The sequence below is a fragment of the Panthera onca genome, chromosome A3 (genome assembly GCF_046562875.1).
Source record: "Panthera onca isolate mPanOnc1 chromosome A3, mPanOnc1 haplotype 2, whole genome shotgun sequence".
In the NCBI taxonomy this organism is placed as follows: domain Eukaryota; kingdom Metazoa; phylum Chordata; class Mammalia; order Carnivora; family Felidae; genus Panthera; species Panthera onca.
In genome coordinates, this window is record NC_138341.1 from 115,061,435 (window position 1) to 115,080,248 (window position 18,814).

Genomic DNA, 18,814 nt, shown 5'->3' on the forward strand with positions numbered 1-18,814 from the left:
AATGTGTAAGTGCTTGAAACTTTGAATTAATATAAAAAGTTTCTGAGAAAGAAAACCCAGGAACATGGAAATATATGTGGTGCTTTTAAAAGCACTTTATTTGAATCAGAATCCCCTTTAGGGGGACATAAGAGTGGGTATATGTTTAACTTAGCTTAGTCATAAAAGAATTGCTTTTAGAATACTAAATTTAAATTACAGCTTATTCTAATAATTATTGCAAATTCGCTTTACAGTTGTCTTATTTCCTACAAAAGAAAGTAGGAATAAACTTGAGGAATGATTTACTGTATGCATAAACAGGAACTGTAAGTCTCTTGTTTATAAGCTTTAAAAGACCTAGTTTTTTAGTTGTAAGAGCAAACTAAAAAAGATAGTTTTTTAGATAGATAGATATAAAAAAAATAGTTGTAAGAGCAAAAATTAGACTTGTACATGTGTAGCCTGGCTGCTATTCTCTGCAGAGTTTTGAGGAGGAGTTGGTATTCAACAAGGCCATCAGAAAGACTCCCCATTAGGGTGAAGGCTTTGATCAGCCTGTGTCCCCAGAGTTGATTAGACTTTGAAACGTTAACTAACAAGGGTGATATTTAAAACTTAAATAATTGCGGGCTCCTGGGTGGCTCAGTTGTTGAGCATCTGAGTCTTGATTTTGGCTCAGGTCATGATCCCAAGGTTATGGGAAGGAGACCCTTGTCTGGCTCCCCGCTGAGTGTGGAGCCTGCTTAAGATTCTCTCTTTCCCTTTACCCCTCTCCCTCACGCGTGCTCTCTCTCTAAAACAAACAAAAATTTTTAATTAAAAAAATTTTTTAGAGCTCAAATAATTGCTAGTTTCTTAATTCTCCTTCAAGTATACCAGTTGCTTCCACCTCTCCAGAGCATTTTCTCCTTTTAGAATCTTGTACAAGGTCAGTGAATGGTTGCAGATTTCTTGGCAAGTTTGGAGTTAGAAAATTTGGGTTTTGAGTTGTAATGGGCTCTGATAGCCTTCTATGGCATGTCCAAGGAGGGAGCTAGTATCAGCCTGGCATCCAGCTTGTTGCGTTTAGCAGACAGGGCTGCAGAGCTGGTGGCGGCACAGTCTTTCTCATGTTTAGATTTTATTTATTTATTGTTTAAAAACATTTTTTTTTAACATTTACTTACTATTTTTGAGGGGGGTTGCAGAGAGAGGGAGACAGAGGATCCAGAGCAGGCTCCACAGTGTAAGCATAGAGCCCGAGGCAGGGCTCGAACCCATGAACTTCGAGATTATGACCTGAGCCAAAATCAAGAGTCTGCCACTTAACAGACTAAGCCTGAGCCACGCAGGTGCCCCCTCATGTTTAGATTTTAGAGGTAATTTTGGAGGTGTAAAGGACAGAGCAGTATGGAAACACCTTTTCTTAAGTTATTTTCATCATTCTAAAAAACTTTTTCAAAGTAAAAAGATTATTTTCAGAACTAGAAATATCTTCAGAAAATGAAAACATTCCCTTGTCTTTGGGAAATGCCATACACTTTACAGACTTGATCGTGTTTGATTTTTTTCCAACCACCCATGTAAGTGATATTACACCCCACACCCCCATTAGAGATGAGAAAGTTGACATTCAGAGTACAGAGTCACTGGTCCAATCCAGAAGTCTTGGGGGATCCTAATGTGGGCTGCATCACCGTGGGTTTTGGTATTTTTGGTGTCCGATAGGGCCAGGACTCCATAGCCTTCAGTGCTCATAATTTTACCAATGGACAAAATCCTGTCTTTGAGAATACATTTTTTTTAATTTTTTTTTTTTTTTTTTCATTTATTTTTGAGACAGAGAGAGACAGAGCATGAACGGGGGAGGGGCAGAGAGAGAGGGAGACACAGAATCGGAAACAGGATCCAGGCTCCGAGCCATCAGCCCAGAGCCCGACGCGGGGCTCGAACTCACGGACCGCGAGATCGTGACCTGGCTGAAGTCGGACGCTTAACCGACTGCGCCACCCAGGCGCCCCAAGAATACATTTTTTTAAATGTTTATTTGTTTTTGAGAGAGAGACAGACAGACAGATAGACAGACATAGCACAAGCGGGGAAGGGGCAGAGAGAAAGGGAGACACAGAATCTGAAGCAGGCTTCAGGCTCTGAGCTGTGAACATAAGAGCCCAACGCAGGGCTGTAACTCAGGGACCGTGAGATCATGACCTGAGGAAAGCCGATTCTTAATCAATGGAGCCACCCAGGTGCCCCCTGGCTCCCTGCTGTTAATGCTTAATTTCAGATTCTCTTGCCAGCTTTAGCAAGGCAATGTGTCAATAATGGGTGTGGGTTAGGTTGAGGAGGAGGGGGAGGGCAAGGTTGGGGGTCCTCAGAATGACTGGATTATGTTTATCCAAAGTGGGACTAGTGCCAGAGAGAAAACCAAGTGACTGTTCATATGTGTCTAGAATGGTTTGAGAGCCTTTGCTCACTGCCTTCATTCACAGTGTTACAACATTAGCATTGTGCATTTCCCAGCCTGGTTTCCATTCTTTTACTACAACAAGCTCAGTTTCTCAGTGGTCTCTAGAGCAGTGTTTCTCAACCTTGGGACTATTGACATTTTGGACCAGAGAATTTGGTGCGGAGGGGGCTGTCCTGTTCATTGCAGGATGTTTAGCAGCAGCATCCTTGACTTCTACTTGCTAGATATCCATAGCATTCCTCCTCCAGTTGTGACAACAAAAAAAACGTCTCTAAACACTGCTAAATGTCCCCTCGGGGACAGAAGCTCCTAGGTTTGAGAACCACTGCTCCAGAGAGTGGCCTAAGGGTGAGAGGTTTTAAAGAGCAGAGCTGAGAGGATCCATTAAGGGTACTTTTAATCCCACCCTTTTGTTGTTCTGCTGAGGACACCAAGGTCTAGAGATAGGACACAGCCTCCTGGCTCTGCTTTCTGGGAGTCTGGCTTGGATTGGGACCTAGATCAGAATGTCTCCCTACTCAGGACTCTTTAACCAACCCAGAGGTTTTCAGTCTTCAGGTTGGAGGACGCTTTTCCAATTCCAGAAAAAATCAGGGATGGTCATGTGATAATATGTAGTTGTACTTTAGTACCCATTAATTGAGAAGATAAATAATTACCTTCAACCAATATTTATTGAATACCCACTGTCTGTGTTTCCATCCTAGGATTGTCACATGAATGGCAGTAGGTGGTCAAGTGACAGTTGCTTTTATTATTGTGTGATCTATTCACCATTTAGGGCACAGACAGTGCTGGGCAGGCGCATTTCACAGAGCAGTGTAGTGTAGTGGCGACTATGAACCCTATGAGCTCACAACCCATAGGTTGGGAACCAGTTAATGTATTATACGATGAGATTTGAGAGAACAGCAGACCTGAAACTCGGGGCTTTTCTTGAAACCATGAACTATTTTTACACTCAAGAGAAAAATCTCCATAGTCTGTGGAAATAGAAAGCCACTAGGCTACCCAGAGTCCTCAGTGCAGCTCTCTCAACAGCCATACACTAGGGCATTTGTGATAAAAGAAGAGGCATTTGGCTGGAAACAAGCTTTAAGTTCTTAGCATTAGTTGGTAAATGGTGCATTGGTCTGAGGGGAATTTAAAATAATGGCCTTGAACTTGAGAATATGTGTTTCCAAAGCCTCTCATCTCGAAGCACTCAGCTTCTCTGACAAGAAATATTACTCTTATTTCAGAGGTAAGAGAGGCAGAGAGGTGAGGCCACACAAATGGTCCCTGAAAGAGAGCCGGCTACTCTCAGGATTAGGAACTGGGACTCTGGTTGGCATCCCAAGATGGGGTTGTTTGTTTACGTCAGATGATGGTGGGATAAGGAAAAAAGTTGTTAGATTAGCTTCTACCCAATTTGGCCAACATTTTAAGTGCCCACTGTGAAAGACTCCATGTGAAGGGATAGTAGGACACAGATGAAGATTTGGGACAGAGGAAGGGGGTAAGGCCATTCTGTGCTGGAGGAATTGTGGAACCAAGGTACTCTGTGTGTATGTGGGAGGGGAGGGGAGATGATAGGGGAAGGGTGGGGGGTAGTGGTGGCTCAGACAGAGTGACAGTTGGAAAGATAGGCTGCAGCCTCCCTGAGGAGGCCCTGGATACTAAGCTGAGGAATCTGTTAGGTTGAATTTAGTGAGGCACATACTGAATAGACACTCTGTCTGTTGAACAGTTTGTGGGGACCAGCAGCCATCTTGCTGCAGCACCCTGCTGAAGTTACCCATTGGTAGGCTTTCTACCCATTATTACCAGAGGGATTGAGGTGGGTAGAGAGTTGCTCCCTTATAAGGGGGGTCATTGCTCTTTCTTTGGTTACTTTTTCCTGGTTCCCCTTCTGCTTTATCTGAAGCCTGGAACATCCTGGGCAGCTGGGTAGAGACAGAACAGTAACTTTTCTCCACTTGAGAGTATCTCAGGTTATATGCTGAAGATAGGCAGATCTTCCCTACTTAAACTAGTTTGACCAAGCCTCATTTATTAATCACGTCCTTGGACTACCTCATGTTGTGCATTTTGCTCCCAACTCCCTGGCCGGCTTACTCAATTAATTGTGATCTTTGAGATTATTTAATTTTCCCTTCATGTTTATCTTTGATCCATGAGAGAGGGAGATGGGGAGAGTTTACCTCCCTTGGCTGATGAGAAGGACTTCTGAGGTCCATACATTTCAAGTTCAGCCTGGTCTCTGCTATCCTAGTCACAAAAATCTGAGAACTCACTCTTTTATTCACTCTTTCCTGAGCTCCCAGCCTCCTGTTTTTTTTCCCTCTTTTCTAGGTGCTCCCTCCATTACCCCGGATGGTCAAGCAGAGCCCTAGGACTTAGAGACCACCCCAGTTCTAGTTCTGCTTCTGTCAACTAGTATCTTTGGGCAAGTGCCTTCTCTACTCTGGGCCTTTGTTGAGAAGCAACAATTTGTTGAGAATCAGCTATTGTTGAGAACAATAAAATGAAAAGGATGGATTAAATGAATGCTGAGATTCTTCCTGCTCTAACATTGTCTGAGTCAACAAGTGCTGTATTACAGTAACTCTCCAGAGAACCAGGTGTTGCTCTAAGCAATTTTGCTGCATAAAAAGATGGAGCAGCTTAGTGTTTGTTTTGTCTGTTAGCAGCTTGGATATAGCCCTGCTCAGTGTAGATGTTGGGGGCAGCCACAGACTGTTTTGTAGAATGTGATGGACGTTTTTTTGTTTTGTTTTGTTTTGTTTTGTTTTGTTTTGTTTTGTTTTGTTTTGTTTTTAATTATGATTCCCTGGTTCAGACGCCAGAGCTGAATAATCGTTTTTAGCTGCTCCCGTGAGCCTCTGTCCAGGTGAGCAGCGCAGTTGCCAGAAGGCATCTCTTCTGGTGTCTGAGCCTCCTTTGGATCAGTAGTCTGCCTCTGACTTGACTGCCAGTCTTTTGGCAAATCAGAAGCACACATTTTTTCTGGGGCTGAGCAGGCTTAAGCCCTGCTGGACAAAAACCCAGCAGTGACCAGTTAAACATACTGAGGATGCTTCCTTGTAATAGGACTTGACCTCCTCACCAACCCACAGGATTGGGGCCACAGGATACAAAGGAGTTGTCTCCTTTGTGAAGGGAGTGGAGAAAAGAACCAGCTGGTCAAGGCTGGCCTGACTTGAGTCATTTTATTTAAATCTGCTTTTTAGGGGTGCCGGGGTGGCTCAGTCGGTTGAGCATCCAACTTCAGCCCAGGTCATGATCTCACGATTCATGAGTTCAAGTCCTGCGTCGGGCTCTGTGCTGACAGCTCAGAGCCTGGAGCCTGCTTCGGATTCTGTGCCTCCCTCTCTCTCTGACCCTCCCCGTTCATGCTCTGTCTCTCTCTGTCTCAAAAATAAATAAAAACATTTTTTTAAAAATCTGCTTTTTAGGATGGTGACTAAAGATGATGCTGTATATCTTGGGGAGAGCAGTGGGCTTCTCTGCAAAGACCTGAGGTCCTAGCACTGCCCTGAACAGCTAAGCCTTTTAAAAATATGGAAGACATTTACTCACCTGGTTCTAAATGAAGGCCTTTAAAACCTCAAGGCCCTACTAGTGCCCATTAAAGACCATTCTCTCCCTTTTATTAACTTTCATAGTACTTTCATGTGTCCTAAGCAGCTCTGGAAAAATCAGACAAGTTTAGAGCTCATCTTGCCCGTATAGAGGGAGATTCCAGGCCCAGAGAGGTTAGGTAGCTCAGGGTGCCTGGGTGGCTCAGTTGGTTAAGCGACCGACTCTTGCTATTGGCCCAGGTCATGATCTCACTGTTCGTGAGTTTGAGCCCCATATTGGGCTCTGCACTGTTAGCGCAGAGCCTGCTTGAGATTCTCTCTCTCTGTCCCCCCCTCAAAATAAATAAATAAACATTACAAATAAATAAAAAGTGACACAGCTCAGGAGTGCCTGGGTGGCTCAGTTGGTTAAGTGGCCGACCTCGGCTCAGGTCATGATCTCACAGTTCATGGGTTTGAACCCTGCATCAGGCTCTGTGCTGACACCGCAGAGCCTGGAGCCTGGCTTCGGAGTCTGTCTCTTTCTCTCTCTGCCCCTCCCCCACTCCTGCTCTGTCTCTGTCTCTGTCTCAAAATTAAATAAACATTTAAAAAAAATTTTTTTTAAAGTGACACAGCTCATGAAGACAAACCTGGGACTAGAACCCGTGGCTCTTATCTCTTTCTGATTAGTTCTGTTGCCTCACTGCTTCTCAACAGACTCTGGGGTGGCCCGTTGCCAGAATGGCTTTGAAAATAAAATTAAAGTTGCCATGCAGAAGGCCAGCTGACGGGAGAGAAGGAGCAAACAGTTGCTATTTTAGGGGGTGGTTTTTTTTTTGAGTTATAACTGGCTGTTGGTGGTTTGGCAGGATAGCACAGCCTGGGTGGAGGCTCATAAACGTCAGGGTCTTATAGCTACCTTCCTGACTCTTTGTGTAACCAGGCTGTCTTTCCCTGCCTTCTAAGAACCTATCCAAGGGATTAGAATATTCCTACTTTTAACCCCTTTTACAGGACTCTGGGGGAAGATTAGGAAGTCTATAAAAAGACCTAGGAAAAAGTTGGTATACAAATGACAATTTTTGGTACTTCTTGATTTTTTCTTTTCTTTTTTTTTATTAATGTGTAATTTGTTTATAGTAAAGCAGACAAGTCTTAAGTGTATAGCTCAATGGTTTTTTTTTTTTTTTTTTTTAACAGATGTATATACCCATGTAATCACCACCCAGATCAAGACATAGAACATTTCTAGCACTTCAGTAGTCTTGGTGATTTTTATAGCAGCTAAGGACTTTATTTGTTTACTCCAGTCCCCTTAAGTATCTCAGAGGCATTATATTATCCTTCTGTTACTCATTCAGCATGTTTCCCAAACACCTAGTAGTGGAGAGTGCTGTGCTAGGTGTTGCTGGGGGTTCAGAAATGAGTAATTGTTGGCCTCTGTCTTAGGTTCACAGCCCATCAGGGATTATGACTAGGATCCAGTGGAGACTGAGAAGGGCTGTGAGAAGCGGCTTGAAGGAAAGAGGCTGCTTCTGGCTGGGAGAGGAGAGTATATATATTTACATAGCCAGAGAATTTTCCCCAGCCTTCTCACTATTCATAAATATAGGAAAGGAGCCAGATTTTGGACTTTTAGTCCCTTCTCAGCCAGTTCTTTGCATTTTCAGACCATATTGGGTACTTTGGAGAGGTATAAGCCTAGCTGAAAATCTGCATCTATGGTGTTTGCTCAGCCTTTCCACCTCTGCTGGAGACAACATGGACAATATGGAAGAGAGCAAAAACAAGGCACTTCTCCCCTTCTTTGTTTGCCCCAATGCAGGGCTCAATCCCACAACCATGAGATTATGACCTGAGCCTAAATTAAGAGTCAGATGCTTGGGGCGCCTGGGTGGCTCAGTCGGTTGAGCGTCCAACTTCAGCTCAGGTCATGATCTTGCAGTTGACGAGTTTGAGCCCTGCATCGGGCTCTGCACTGACAGCTCAGAGCCTGGAGCTCTGAGAGCTGCTTCGGATTCTGTGTCTCCCTCTCTCTCTGCCCCTCCCCCACTCATGCTTTGTCTCTCTCTGTGTCAAAAATAAATAAACGTTAAAAAAATTAAAAAAAAAAAGAGTCAGGCACTTAACTGTCTGGGTCACCCAGGTGCCCCAGACGACAAATCTTTTGTGAGTTAATTTTAGCCTGAATTTCTCTAACCCTTTTGGTCAAATCGTTTAAAACATCGAATTTTCTGTGTCTTAAGTGAAAGCAGACTCAAGAGTGACTTTTCTGATCTGTTTTCATGTGTGAGAAACAAGTTTTTGTTTTGTTTTAAATGCTAATAAAGGCATATGGCTCTGTGGTTGGTAGGAGGGAAGAAGGCCATGTCTAAGTAGATGCAAGGTGGTCCCTTTCTTTAAAGAAAGATTCTTTCAAGGTAGTGAAGACCAGTGCCTAAGATAGGGTTAATAAGATAATAGCCTAGGACATCTGAACATTGCAGAGCTTTACCTTAGTGTATGTGTAGATAGGAAAGAAAGAAGGGCACATGACTTAGCTCGGCTGAACCGTGTTCAGGTTTGATGAATTACTGTGTCTTAGAATCATAAGTCTTAGATCGTTTGGGTCCATTCCCCATCTCCATTTTACGGATGAGGAAACTAAGACTTTGATTTGGTCAGGGCTGGAACCAGAACCAGGTCTCATGTCTAGTGAGTACAAAGATGTTCTGGAAGAGTGCTCAGCAGGATTTCGAAGGAAGCATTGCTAGGAGGGGGTAGTGGTGAGGTGGAGGGTGAATAGAGTGACAGGAGCACTGGATGGTTTCCCCCAACAGTGGACCAGGAGAAGCAAAATGCTGGAGGAGGGAGAGGTGAGAGTGTCTCTTCTAGGGAAGACTGAGGCTGTCAGTAGTCTGAGGGGGTGCCCTGGGATCCCCATAGCAAGGGGATGTGGAGGCTGCTGTGGCCAGGATTAAGTGCTTTAATTGGCCAGAGAATCTTCGGCACGTATCCTCCTTCTCTTTTTGTTTTCTATTTGACTACTTGGGGACCCCTATGGTATTGCTTTCCTCGGTAGGAAGCCTGCTTTCTAACATTCCTTTCTTTACATTCTTTTCTAAATAATCCAATTATAATCTATCACTGTTGTGTGTTGTTCAAGGGAATAGAAATTATTATCCCTTCATTATTTTGGCTTCTGATAATTCTGTGCAGTTTGGAGTTAGTTCTCCAGTTTTATTATTTTCACATATATGGTTATAAGCTACAGTGTTTAGTGGAAAGACCAGATAGCAAATTCATGATTGGGTGTGTGTGCGTGTGTGTGTGCGTGTGTGTGTGTGTAGTAAAATCTGTTTTTTACATATGTATGTGTAATATATATGTTACTTGATGTCTGTCATCAAGATTAACTATTTGGCCTCATCTGTAAAATAGGAGTAATAATCATAATAAGGGCTCTGAAGTCAGACAAACTGGATTTGCAAACCGGATTAGGCTCTATCACTTAACTGACTGCAATTTGGGGGAAGTTACTTAGCTTTCTAAGCCTCTATTTCCATTCTTTTGCTATTGAAGGAGAAGGGGATGAAGATTTATTGAGCATCTACTATTAGGTATCGTACTATACAACTACTTTGCATGTGCTGCCTTGTTTTCCTTGTAGTGGTTCAGTGAGATACAGATGTTATTATCCTTAATTTATATATACGGAAACTGAGTCTTAGAAAGGTTAAGTGATTTGCCTATGTCTTCCCAATTAAAAGTCTTGGGAAAACCTTTTGGGAATGACTATTACTATACTTTCCGAAATGGGATTTTTTTTTTTTCATATGGATTCTGATTCAGTTAATGTTTGCTGAACCTTTTTTAGGTGATAGGCATTATAGTTAATACCAGAATTATTTTATTGTCTTATCACCATTTTATAAATGAGTAAGTTAAAGCTCAAGGCTCATCCAAGATTATCCAAATTATAGACGACAGAGCCAGGATATGGACCAAATCTGCCTGATTCCCACCTCATGGTACCTCAGGATTACCTGACTGTGGCCCAGTTGTTTATAGCATTTGTTGACAAAAATGGATTTCATTTCAGCATAAGAATTTGACTATCCACAGGAAATTAATTACAATGAGATTTGACCTGAATCAGAAAATAATAAAAGGTATTAAAGGAGGAGTAGGGGTGCCTGGGTGGCTTGGTCAGTTGAGCATCCGACTTCAGCTCAGGTCATGATCTTGCAGTTCATGAGTTTGAACCCCGTGTCGGCTCTGTGCTGACAGCCCAAAGCCTGGAGCCTACTTTGGATTCTGTGTCTCCCTCTCTCTCTGCTCCTCCCTTGCTCATGCTCTCTCTCTCAAAAATAGATGAAAACATTTGAAAATTAAAAAAAAAAAAAAAAATGGAGTAGATTAGGAAGAGGGTCTTCCCAGCCATTATTAGCATGTCTGCTCAGAAGCTTTGCAAAGAACAGAAACAGAGAACTGCCATTACTATTAAATTCCCTGGAGGTTGGAGCCAGGAACAGATTCATTATTTGTTTTCTCCTTGACCCTGGGAGGTAGACCTGTGGGTGTCTTGTGATTTCATAAATAGTGAGGACTGGCAAGATAAAAGTCTCATGAGAGCTATCTCCCAGTGTTATGAGGATCTCAGGCTGTTGGGGTTACTAGTCCATTGAGATAGTTTAAAAACTTTTTTAGTAGCCAGACTTGGTTCAAATCAACTCTTAGGCGTAGAAGCAACAATGGCAGGTTCTTGGGCAGTTTTTAAGTGACTGACCAGACCATAGGCATTGCTTATTCCTCATTCATTCAAGTGACATGTGGGCTCGAACAGCTTATCTAAGCCAGGGACTGTCCCCAGAAGCTTCATTGCACCAACGGGATGTCAGTTACAGTAGTACAGTTTGGTGTTTTGAGGCAGCTTTCAGCAAGGAGTGATTCAGGATCCAGGAGAAGTGTCCTCACTTGGCCTGGGGAGAGTGGGAGGATTGAGAATCTGCTGCCTGGACAGCCCTGCAAGACCGGTGGGAGCAAACCAGATGAAGAGTGAGATGGGCATTTGAGGAGAACTAGAAGCCTGAGGAGGCTACAGAGAATGAAAGCCAGTACAGGGTTTTCTAGGCAGGGGAGTGGAGTGTTAAAGTTTGTGTTTGGAAGGACCACTGGTTAAAAAAAAAAAAAAAAAAGAAGAAGAAGAAGAAAGAAAGAAAGACCATTGGTGACAGGTGGGGAGGGGGCACCTCCTACCCCCATCCACATACACTCTCTCTTCCCCCTGCCGTCCCCCAGCTCATAGAGCCCAAGTCACAACCTTGTGAGCAACTACACAACATAATCCCTCTGCCCCCCAAAACACACACTCAACACAGGGTTCTGCCCTGGACACAGTCCTCTTGCTCTTGGGTCTTGATTGCTTCAGTTGTAGGAAGGGGCCTTCCCTTGGTGTGCTGAAGGTTTAGGGCTTAGGCTGAAGATTTGTGGGCATAGAGGCTTTTCATGCCTTTATGGAGGGAGGGGCTGAAGCTGTTTTCCATGTTTCAGCCTTGATCCAGGTCTGCCAGAATTGGGAGGGGTGGTAAATGGCTATGGGAGAGGAGGTAGAATTGTTAATCACCTAGCTCCTCAGGGAGGGTGAATATAGAAATAAGAGGTAAGTTCCCCCAGAGGTGTGGAAGTGCATATGTGTGTGTAAACAGGACTTTAGCCAAACTCCCACCTAATCGCCCTGGCCTAGGTCGACTGGCAAGGTGCATGTAGAAGAAGAAATGACCCTGTCCTCTAGAGATGCCCTTTTGTTCCTCTCTTCTTTTGCCCTGAGATCCTCAGAACCTCTGCTGTATGTCTCTCCACCATGTGACAGGATCTATGACTGGGAAGAAAAAGGAAGAGGGAGGTTCTTATCTAATTACTGGGGTAAACAACCCAGCACAAAAGTTGCAGAAAGTAGAGAGTAGCAAGAAGAAAATATCAGTTCAGTTGCTTTCTTGGAGGCAGGAATATTTGTGTAGAGGCTACTGCAGGGGTAAAAGCAGGCATGAAGGAAGTTGGGGGCAGCAGAGCTAGGGGATGGAAACAGTAAGGAAGTATAGACCTCCAAATTTGGTAGACCATTCAAGAACTCCTGATGGATCCTCAACTGGAGACCCTGGCTTTGGGAGTGTCTGTCTCCCTTTTCTCAAGCTCCTTCGTTTTTAATTCTTTGGGACATCATGGACCCTTTTCAAAATCCAGTAAGTGCCGTGTCCTCCCAGAACTACACATACAGTGCATGTGAAATTTTGCAGGTTGTGGTAGGGATCCTGGACCCCGGTTGAGAATCCTGCTCCAGCTTCTCTGCTGTTTTTCTGTACTATCTCATTTCTGGTATTGCCAGTTTGGTTTTAGTTGGAGGTGGTAAAATGCCAACTCATACCAGCTTATTCTGCGGAAGGAGGACTTATTGACACATATGACTGTGGGAAAGGGCAGGGTGGAGCTGGTCTCTCTTTCAGCATGTTGACTCATTCTTACTGACTTCCTCATGAGCCTGGGCCAGGGCTGCCAACTGCTCTGGCTTAGAGCTTTGGATCTTGGCAGGGAATGTGCCACTAACTCCCTTCACTCTCATTTCTCTCCTCTGGAATCTCCTAGCAAATTCCAGAAGAGGAATCTGATTGGCTGCTTGGGTTAGGTACTCGTGACTAGGCTAATCACAGCAGTGGAGGGGAGGAGCTGTTCTGTGACCCAGCTTGGATCATAAGCCTGTTCCGCTCCATGGCCAGGGAGGCAGGTTTGTTTGTAGAGGCTTGGTGTTTGAGGAGGGTGGTCCTCTGGAAACAATTGCCCCTGCACTTTTCTCCTCCTGCCTGGTAGAGCTCATTGCTCCTGCTCTTTCATTCTTTCTCAGCCCCAACAGGGCTTGTGGGGGCATGTGGGAAAGAACTGGAGACCTGTGTTCTGGTCCTAGGACCACCTTCCACCAGGGTTCACTGAATACACACTCTGCTTATACCTCCCTGGGTCTTAGTTTCCTCCTCTGTGCAAACAAGGTTGGACTTATTCTCCAGAAGTGTGTTTGTCCAGCCAACCATCCCTCACGGAACACCTACTATGTACTGAGAATACTGAAATAGAGAGACAAGTCCCTTCCTCCCAGAGTTCCCATTCTTAAAGTGTGAAAATAGAGATATGCATTAGGGTTCCAGGACACTGAGATTCCGTGCCCCTATTTATTGTGGACCCAGGCAAAACCTTCTTTCCCAGAAAGACACCAGCTTACTGTGGCTCCTCTTGCCCTCCATTCTTTGGAAGCTGCCATTTGGGCAAGGAGGGTAATTTGTCTCTACCCACTTCATCATGCCTCTCCGATTCTGAGAGAAAACACTAGTTTGGTTTTCCCTCTTGCTTTGGACAAATACTTCGTAGTGCTTTTCTGCTGGCATTTCCCCCTCCCCACTTCCCCACAATCGACTTCAACCCCCAGACCTCTCTTGTCATCTCAGTTGCCAGGGTGCTTTCTTGCTTGTTCAGGCAGAGGGGGCTTTTGTTGGCTTGAATTCAGCTGGAAGCAGGGGAAGAAAAGCCAGTTGGAAAAGAAACATTTCATCCTAGCCTGGGAACGGAAACCAAGGGCAGGCTCTGCTTTTCCTATGTCCCAGCCAAGAACCTGATCACCTCCAGTAAGGCAGACTAAGAGCACACAGCCTGAGACCTGGTGGGTGGGAAGAGTGTGATCAGTGTCCTTACTCCACTCGTGGGACCAGGCCACAGATCAAGTGCCAGGCATAGTTAAGTTGTTCTTAATTCATGTTTGCTTTTAAATACAACTGTCTTAGGGTACCTAAGTGGCTCAGTTGGTTAAGCATCTGACTTTGGCTCAAGTCATGATCTCATGGTTTGTGGGTTCGAGGCCCACGTCGGGCTCTGTGCTTGATAGCTCAGAGCCTGGAGCCTGCTTCAGATTCTGTGTCTCCCTCCCTCTCTCTCTGACCCTCCCCTGCTTGTGTTCTATCTCTCTCTCTCAAGAATAAACATAAATTTAAAAAAAAATTAATAAAAAAATAGAGGGGCGCCTGGGTGGCTCAGTCGGTTAAGCCTTCCGACTTCAGCTCAGGTCACGATCTCACAGTATGTGAGTTCGAGCCCCGCGTCGGGCTCTGGGCTGATGGCTCAGAGCCTGGAGCCTGCTTCCGATTCTGTGTCTCCCTCTCTCTCTGCCCCTCCCTGGTTCATGCTCTGTTTCTCTGTCTCAAAGACAAATAAACGTTTAAAAAAAAAAAAAAAATTAAAAAAAAAAAAAAAGATACAACTGTCTTTTCATGTCTAGGGATGGGGCAGAAATTGGCTGTTTTATTTAGGTTACTTTTTTGTTTGTTTTGATTACATAGTCATGTAAGTGATACATTATTTTATTTATTTTTTAAAGCTTTTGACATTCTTTTAAGTTTATTTATTTTTGAGAGTGAGAGAGAGTGAGCAGGGGAGGGGCAGAGAGAAGAAGAGAAAGAATCCCAAGCAGGCCCCACACTGCCAACATGGAGCCTGACACAGGGCTCAAACCCACGAACCTGAGCTGAAATCAAGAGTTTGACACTTAACCGACTGAGCCACCCAGGCGCCCTGGTATGTAATTTTAAAAGTGCCTTCTCGGGGCACCTCGTCTTTTCTCCCCTGAGTCGGTTACTAGTCTCTCTGAGAAATGGCATCTCCACCACCTTGTTGCTCCAACCAGAACTTGGGGGTTCTTCCTGACTGTGCATTTTCTCACTTCCTTCCCCTACACATTCAAACAGATGATACAGGCCAAGGTCTTCCCTCTTGATACCTCTCATCTTCTCCTGGTCAGTCCCTCCACTGTGGCCTTAGTTCAGGCCCTTGAAATCCAAACTCTCTGGATTATTGCAGTTGTCACCAGTCCTTTCTCTTCACAGCAGCCAGAGAGATCTTTCTGAAATGCAAATCTTATCACATGCTTGCCCTGCTTAGAATCTTTCAATGGCTTCCCTCTAATCCTGGGATAAAGTCTAGCAGCTCCTTAATAAGACATACAAGTTTGTTCTTGAGTTTGTCTCTTGAGCTTTTATCTTTCCTTACTCCTCCCCCTCCCCCCCAATGCCTTTCTGTTCCTCCTGCCTGGGATATGTTTCTCTTGCCTATCTTTTATCATCCTTTATTTTTTTTATTTTATTTATCTATTTTTTTAAGTAGGCTTCACACCCAACATGGAGCTTGAACTCATGACCCTGGGATCAAGAGTCGGATGCTCTGCTGACTGAGCCAGCCAGGTGCCCCTTTCTTATCATCCTTTAAAGTGTGTGGTAACTACAAAGGTTAGGTTCCCCTCCCCTGGGCTACCATAGTGCCCTGTGCTTACCTCTGTCATTATATCACATTGTCCATCTCTTTGCTGGTTTGTGAACTCCTTCAGCTTTGGGGCTGTATCTTTTTTTGTTTCTGGTAACAAAGTATTACAAGCAAAGTATAATTCCTGATAGTAGAAGGAGCATGGATTTAGGTTGTTCAAGGAATTTTTCAATCTGAGTTTTCAAATTTATAAGCATGAAGTTGTGCATAATATTCCCTTTCCCTTTTAGCATCTGTGGAATCAGTAGTGATGTCACATCATTCCTGACATTGGCAACTTTTTTTTCCCTGATCATTCTGGCTAGAAGTTCAATTTTATTGATCAAAGAGACAGGTTTTTTTGTTGTTGTTGTTTTGTTTTTTAGGGTTTATTTATTTTTGAGAGAGAGAGAGACAGATAGACAGAGCACGAGTGGGGAAGGGGTAGAGAGGAGGAAGACACAGAATCCGAAGCAGGCCCCAGGCTCTGAGCTGTCAGCACAGAGCCCAATGAGGGGCTGGAACTCACAAGCTGCAAATTGATGACCTGAGCTGAAGTTGGGCACTTAACAGACTGAGCCACCCAGGTGCCCCAAGAACAAGATTTTTATTTCATTGATTTCTATTTTTATTTCATTGTTTCTGTTTTCTATTTTATTTATTTTTTATTTTGTTATGCTTTATTGGTATAATTGACATAATATTAGTTTCAAGTATACAACATATTTGATTTGATATGTATATATTGCAAAATGATCACCATAAGTCTAGTTAACATACATCTGTTTTCTAGTTTATTGATTTTCATTTTGATCCTCATTTCCTTTCTTCTGCATAATTTAGGCTTTATTCTTTTTCTGGTTTCTCTAAGGTGGAAGCTGAGGTCACTGATTTGAGGTCTTTCTTCTTTTCTAATATAAGCATTTAGTGCTATAAAATTTCCCCTAAGGATTGCTTTAAGTGACATCCCACAAATCTTGATGTGTTATATTTTCATTTTCATTCCATTCAAAATACTTTTTAAAAAATTTTTATTTATTTATTTTGAGAGAGAGCGTGCACATGCAAGCCAAGGAGAGGCAGAGAAAGAGAATCCCAAGTAGGTTCTGTGCTGTAAGTACAGAGTCCAACACAAGGCTCAAGCCCAAGAACCATGAGATCATGACCTGAGCCAAAATCAAGAGATGGAAGCTTAACTGACTGAGCCACCCAGGCACCCCTCAAAATACTTTCTAATTTCTCATTCTATTTTTTTTTTGACCTATGGGTTATTTAGCAATATGTTAGTTTTTAAGTATTTTGGGAATTTTCCTGAGATCTTCTGTTTGTAACTTCTAATTTAATTTTATTATGGTTAGAGAACATACTTTTTATGACTTGAATCCTTTTAAATCTATTGAGCTTGTATTGTGGCCCAGAATGAGGTCCATGTTGGTAAATGTTCCATGTTCACATGAAGAGAATGAGTATTCTGCTGTTGGTGGTGAAATTTTCTATAGATGTCAATTAGGTCAAGTTTATTGATTTTGAGCTGTTCGAGACTTCTGTATCCTCACTGATTTCCTGTCTACTCTATCAGTTGTCAAAGAAGGGTATTGAAATCTGACTGTAATTGTGGATTTGTTTCTCCTTGTAATTCTATCCATTTTTGCTTCATGTATTTTAAAATTCTATAATTAGGTCTATAAATGTTTCTAATTGTTATATCCTCCTGATAATTGAACTCTTTATGATTATGAGATGACCTTCTTTGTTCCTGGTAATATTCTTTGCTCTGAAATCTACTTTGGTATATTAATTAATATATCCATTCCAGCCTTCTTTTGTGTAGTGTAACCTTGGTTACATTGTAACATGTAGTGCAATAATGATTTCAGGAGCAGAATCCAGTGATTCATCCCCTGCGTATAACACCCAGAGCTCATCCCAACAAGTGTCTTAATGCCCCTTGCCCATTTAGCCCATCCCCCACCCACAACCCCTCCAGCAACCCTCTGTTCTCTATATTTAAGAGTCTATTATGTTTTGTTCTCCTCCGTGTTTTTATATTATTTTTGCTTCCCTTCCCTTATGTTCATCTGTTTTGTATCTTAAATTCCACATATGAGTGAGGTCATATGAAATTTGTCCTTTTCTGACTAATTTCACTTAGCGTAATGCCCTCTAGTTCCATCCATGTTGTTGCAAATGACAAGATTTCATTCCTTTTGGTTGCCAAGTAACACTCCATTGTATATATATACCACATCTTCTTTATCCATTCATCAGTTGATGGACATTTGGGTTCTTTTCATACTTTGGCTATTGTCGATAGTGCTGCTATAAACATTGGGGTACATGTGCCCCTTGAAACAGCATACCTGTATCCCTTGGATAAATACTTAGTAGTGCAGTTGCTGGATTGTAGAGTAGTTCTATTTTTAATTTTTTGGGGATCCATCCTTTTACTTTTAACTTATTTGTCTTGATGTTTGAAGTGTGTTTTTTGTTGGCAGCATGTAGTTGGATTTTAATCTAATCAATAACTTCTGCCTTTTTTTTTTTACATTAAACTTCTTTTTATTGTTTATTTTTTAAATGCTTATTTTTGAGAGAGAGAGTGTGCATGTGTGCGTGCACAAGCAGGGGAGGGGCAGAGAGACAGTGAGACATAGGATCTGAAGTAGGCTCTATGCTGACAGCAAACAGCCCAACGTAGTTCTCAAACCCATGAACTGTGAGACCATGACCTGAGCCGAAGTCAGTGCTTAACTGACTGAGCCACCCAGGCACCCTATTGTTTAATTTTTTTAATTTACTTATTTATTTTTAATGTTTATTTTTGAGTGTGAGTGGGGGAGGGCAAGAAGATTAGAAGTGGGCTCTGTGCTGACAGCAGGGAACCTGATGTGGGGCTCCAACTCATAAACTATGAGATCATGACTTGAGCTGAAGTCAGATGCTCAGTCAACTGAGCCACTCAGGTGCCCACTGCCCCACCGCCCATTGTTTATTTTAGAGAGAGAGAGAGAGAGAGAGAGAGAGAGAATGAGGGAAAGGGCAGAGGGAGAGAGAGAATCTAATTCACACTGAGCATGGAGCCCAACATGGGGCTCAATCCCAAAACCCTGGGATCATGACCTGAGCTGGAATCAAGAGTCTGATGCTCAGCTGACTGAGCTACCCAGGTGCCCCAACTTCTGCCTGTTAATTGAGGTATTTAGATGGTTACATTTTATGTGATTATTGATATGGCTAAATATAAATCCGTCATCTTGCTCTTTTTAAAAATTGGTCTCATCTGTTCTTTGCTACCATTTTTTTCTCTTGATTCCATTTATCTCCTTTGTTGGCTTATTAGCTGTAATTCTTTGTTATTTTTAATATTTACTTTAGAGTTTGTAATATACATCTTTGACTTATATATTCTGTTTTCAAGTGATACCATCGCCTTACTACAGTACCTGAACCATACAGTGGTACAGTCTCACTTCCCCCAGGCTTATGTGCTACTGCTGTCATATGTTTTACATATGTTATAAACCCC

At 43.0% G+C, this 18,814-nt stretch overlaps 1 protein-coding gene across 2 annotated transcripts in view; it reads left to right on the forward strand.

Moving 5' to 3' along the window:
* Positions 1-18,814, forward strand: part of CHMP4B (charged multivesicular body protein 4B) — a 52,978-nt gene that overhangs the window by 14,780 nt on the left and 19,384 nt on the right. The window contains exon 1 of one of the 2 annotated variants that reach the window (XM_060615959.3): positions 11,901-12,197. The exons of the other annotated variant lie outside the window; for it this stretch is intronic. Coding sequence (XP_060471942.1) covers positions 12,092-12,197 — 106 coding nt within the window. The 5' untranslated portion in view covers positions 11,901-12,091. Of the gene's footprint in view, positions 1-11,900; positions 12,198-18,814 lie in introns of those variants that run through there. 2 annotated transcript variants of the gene reach the window in all.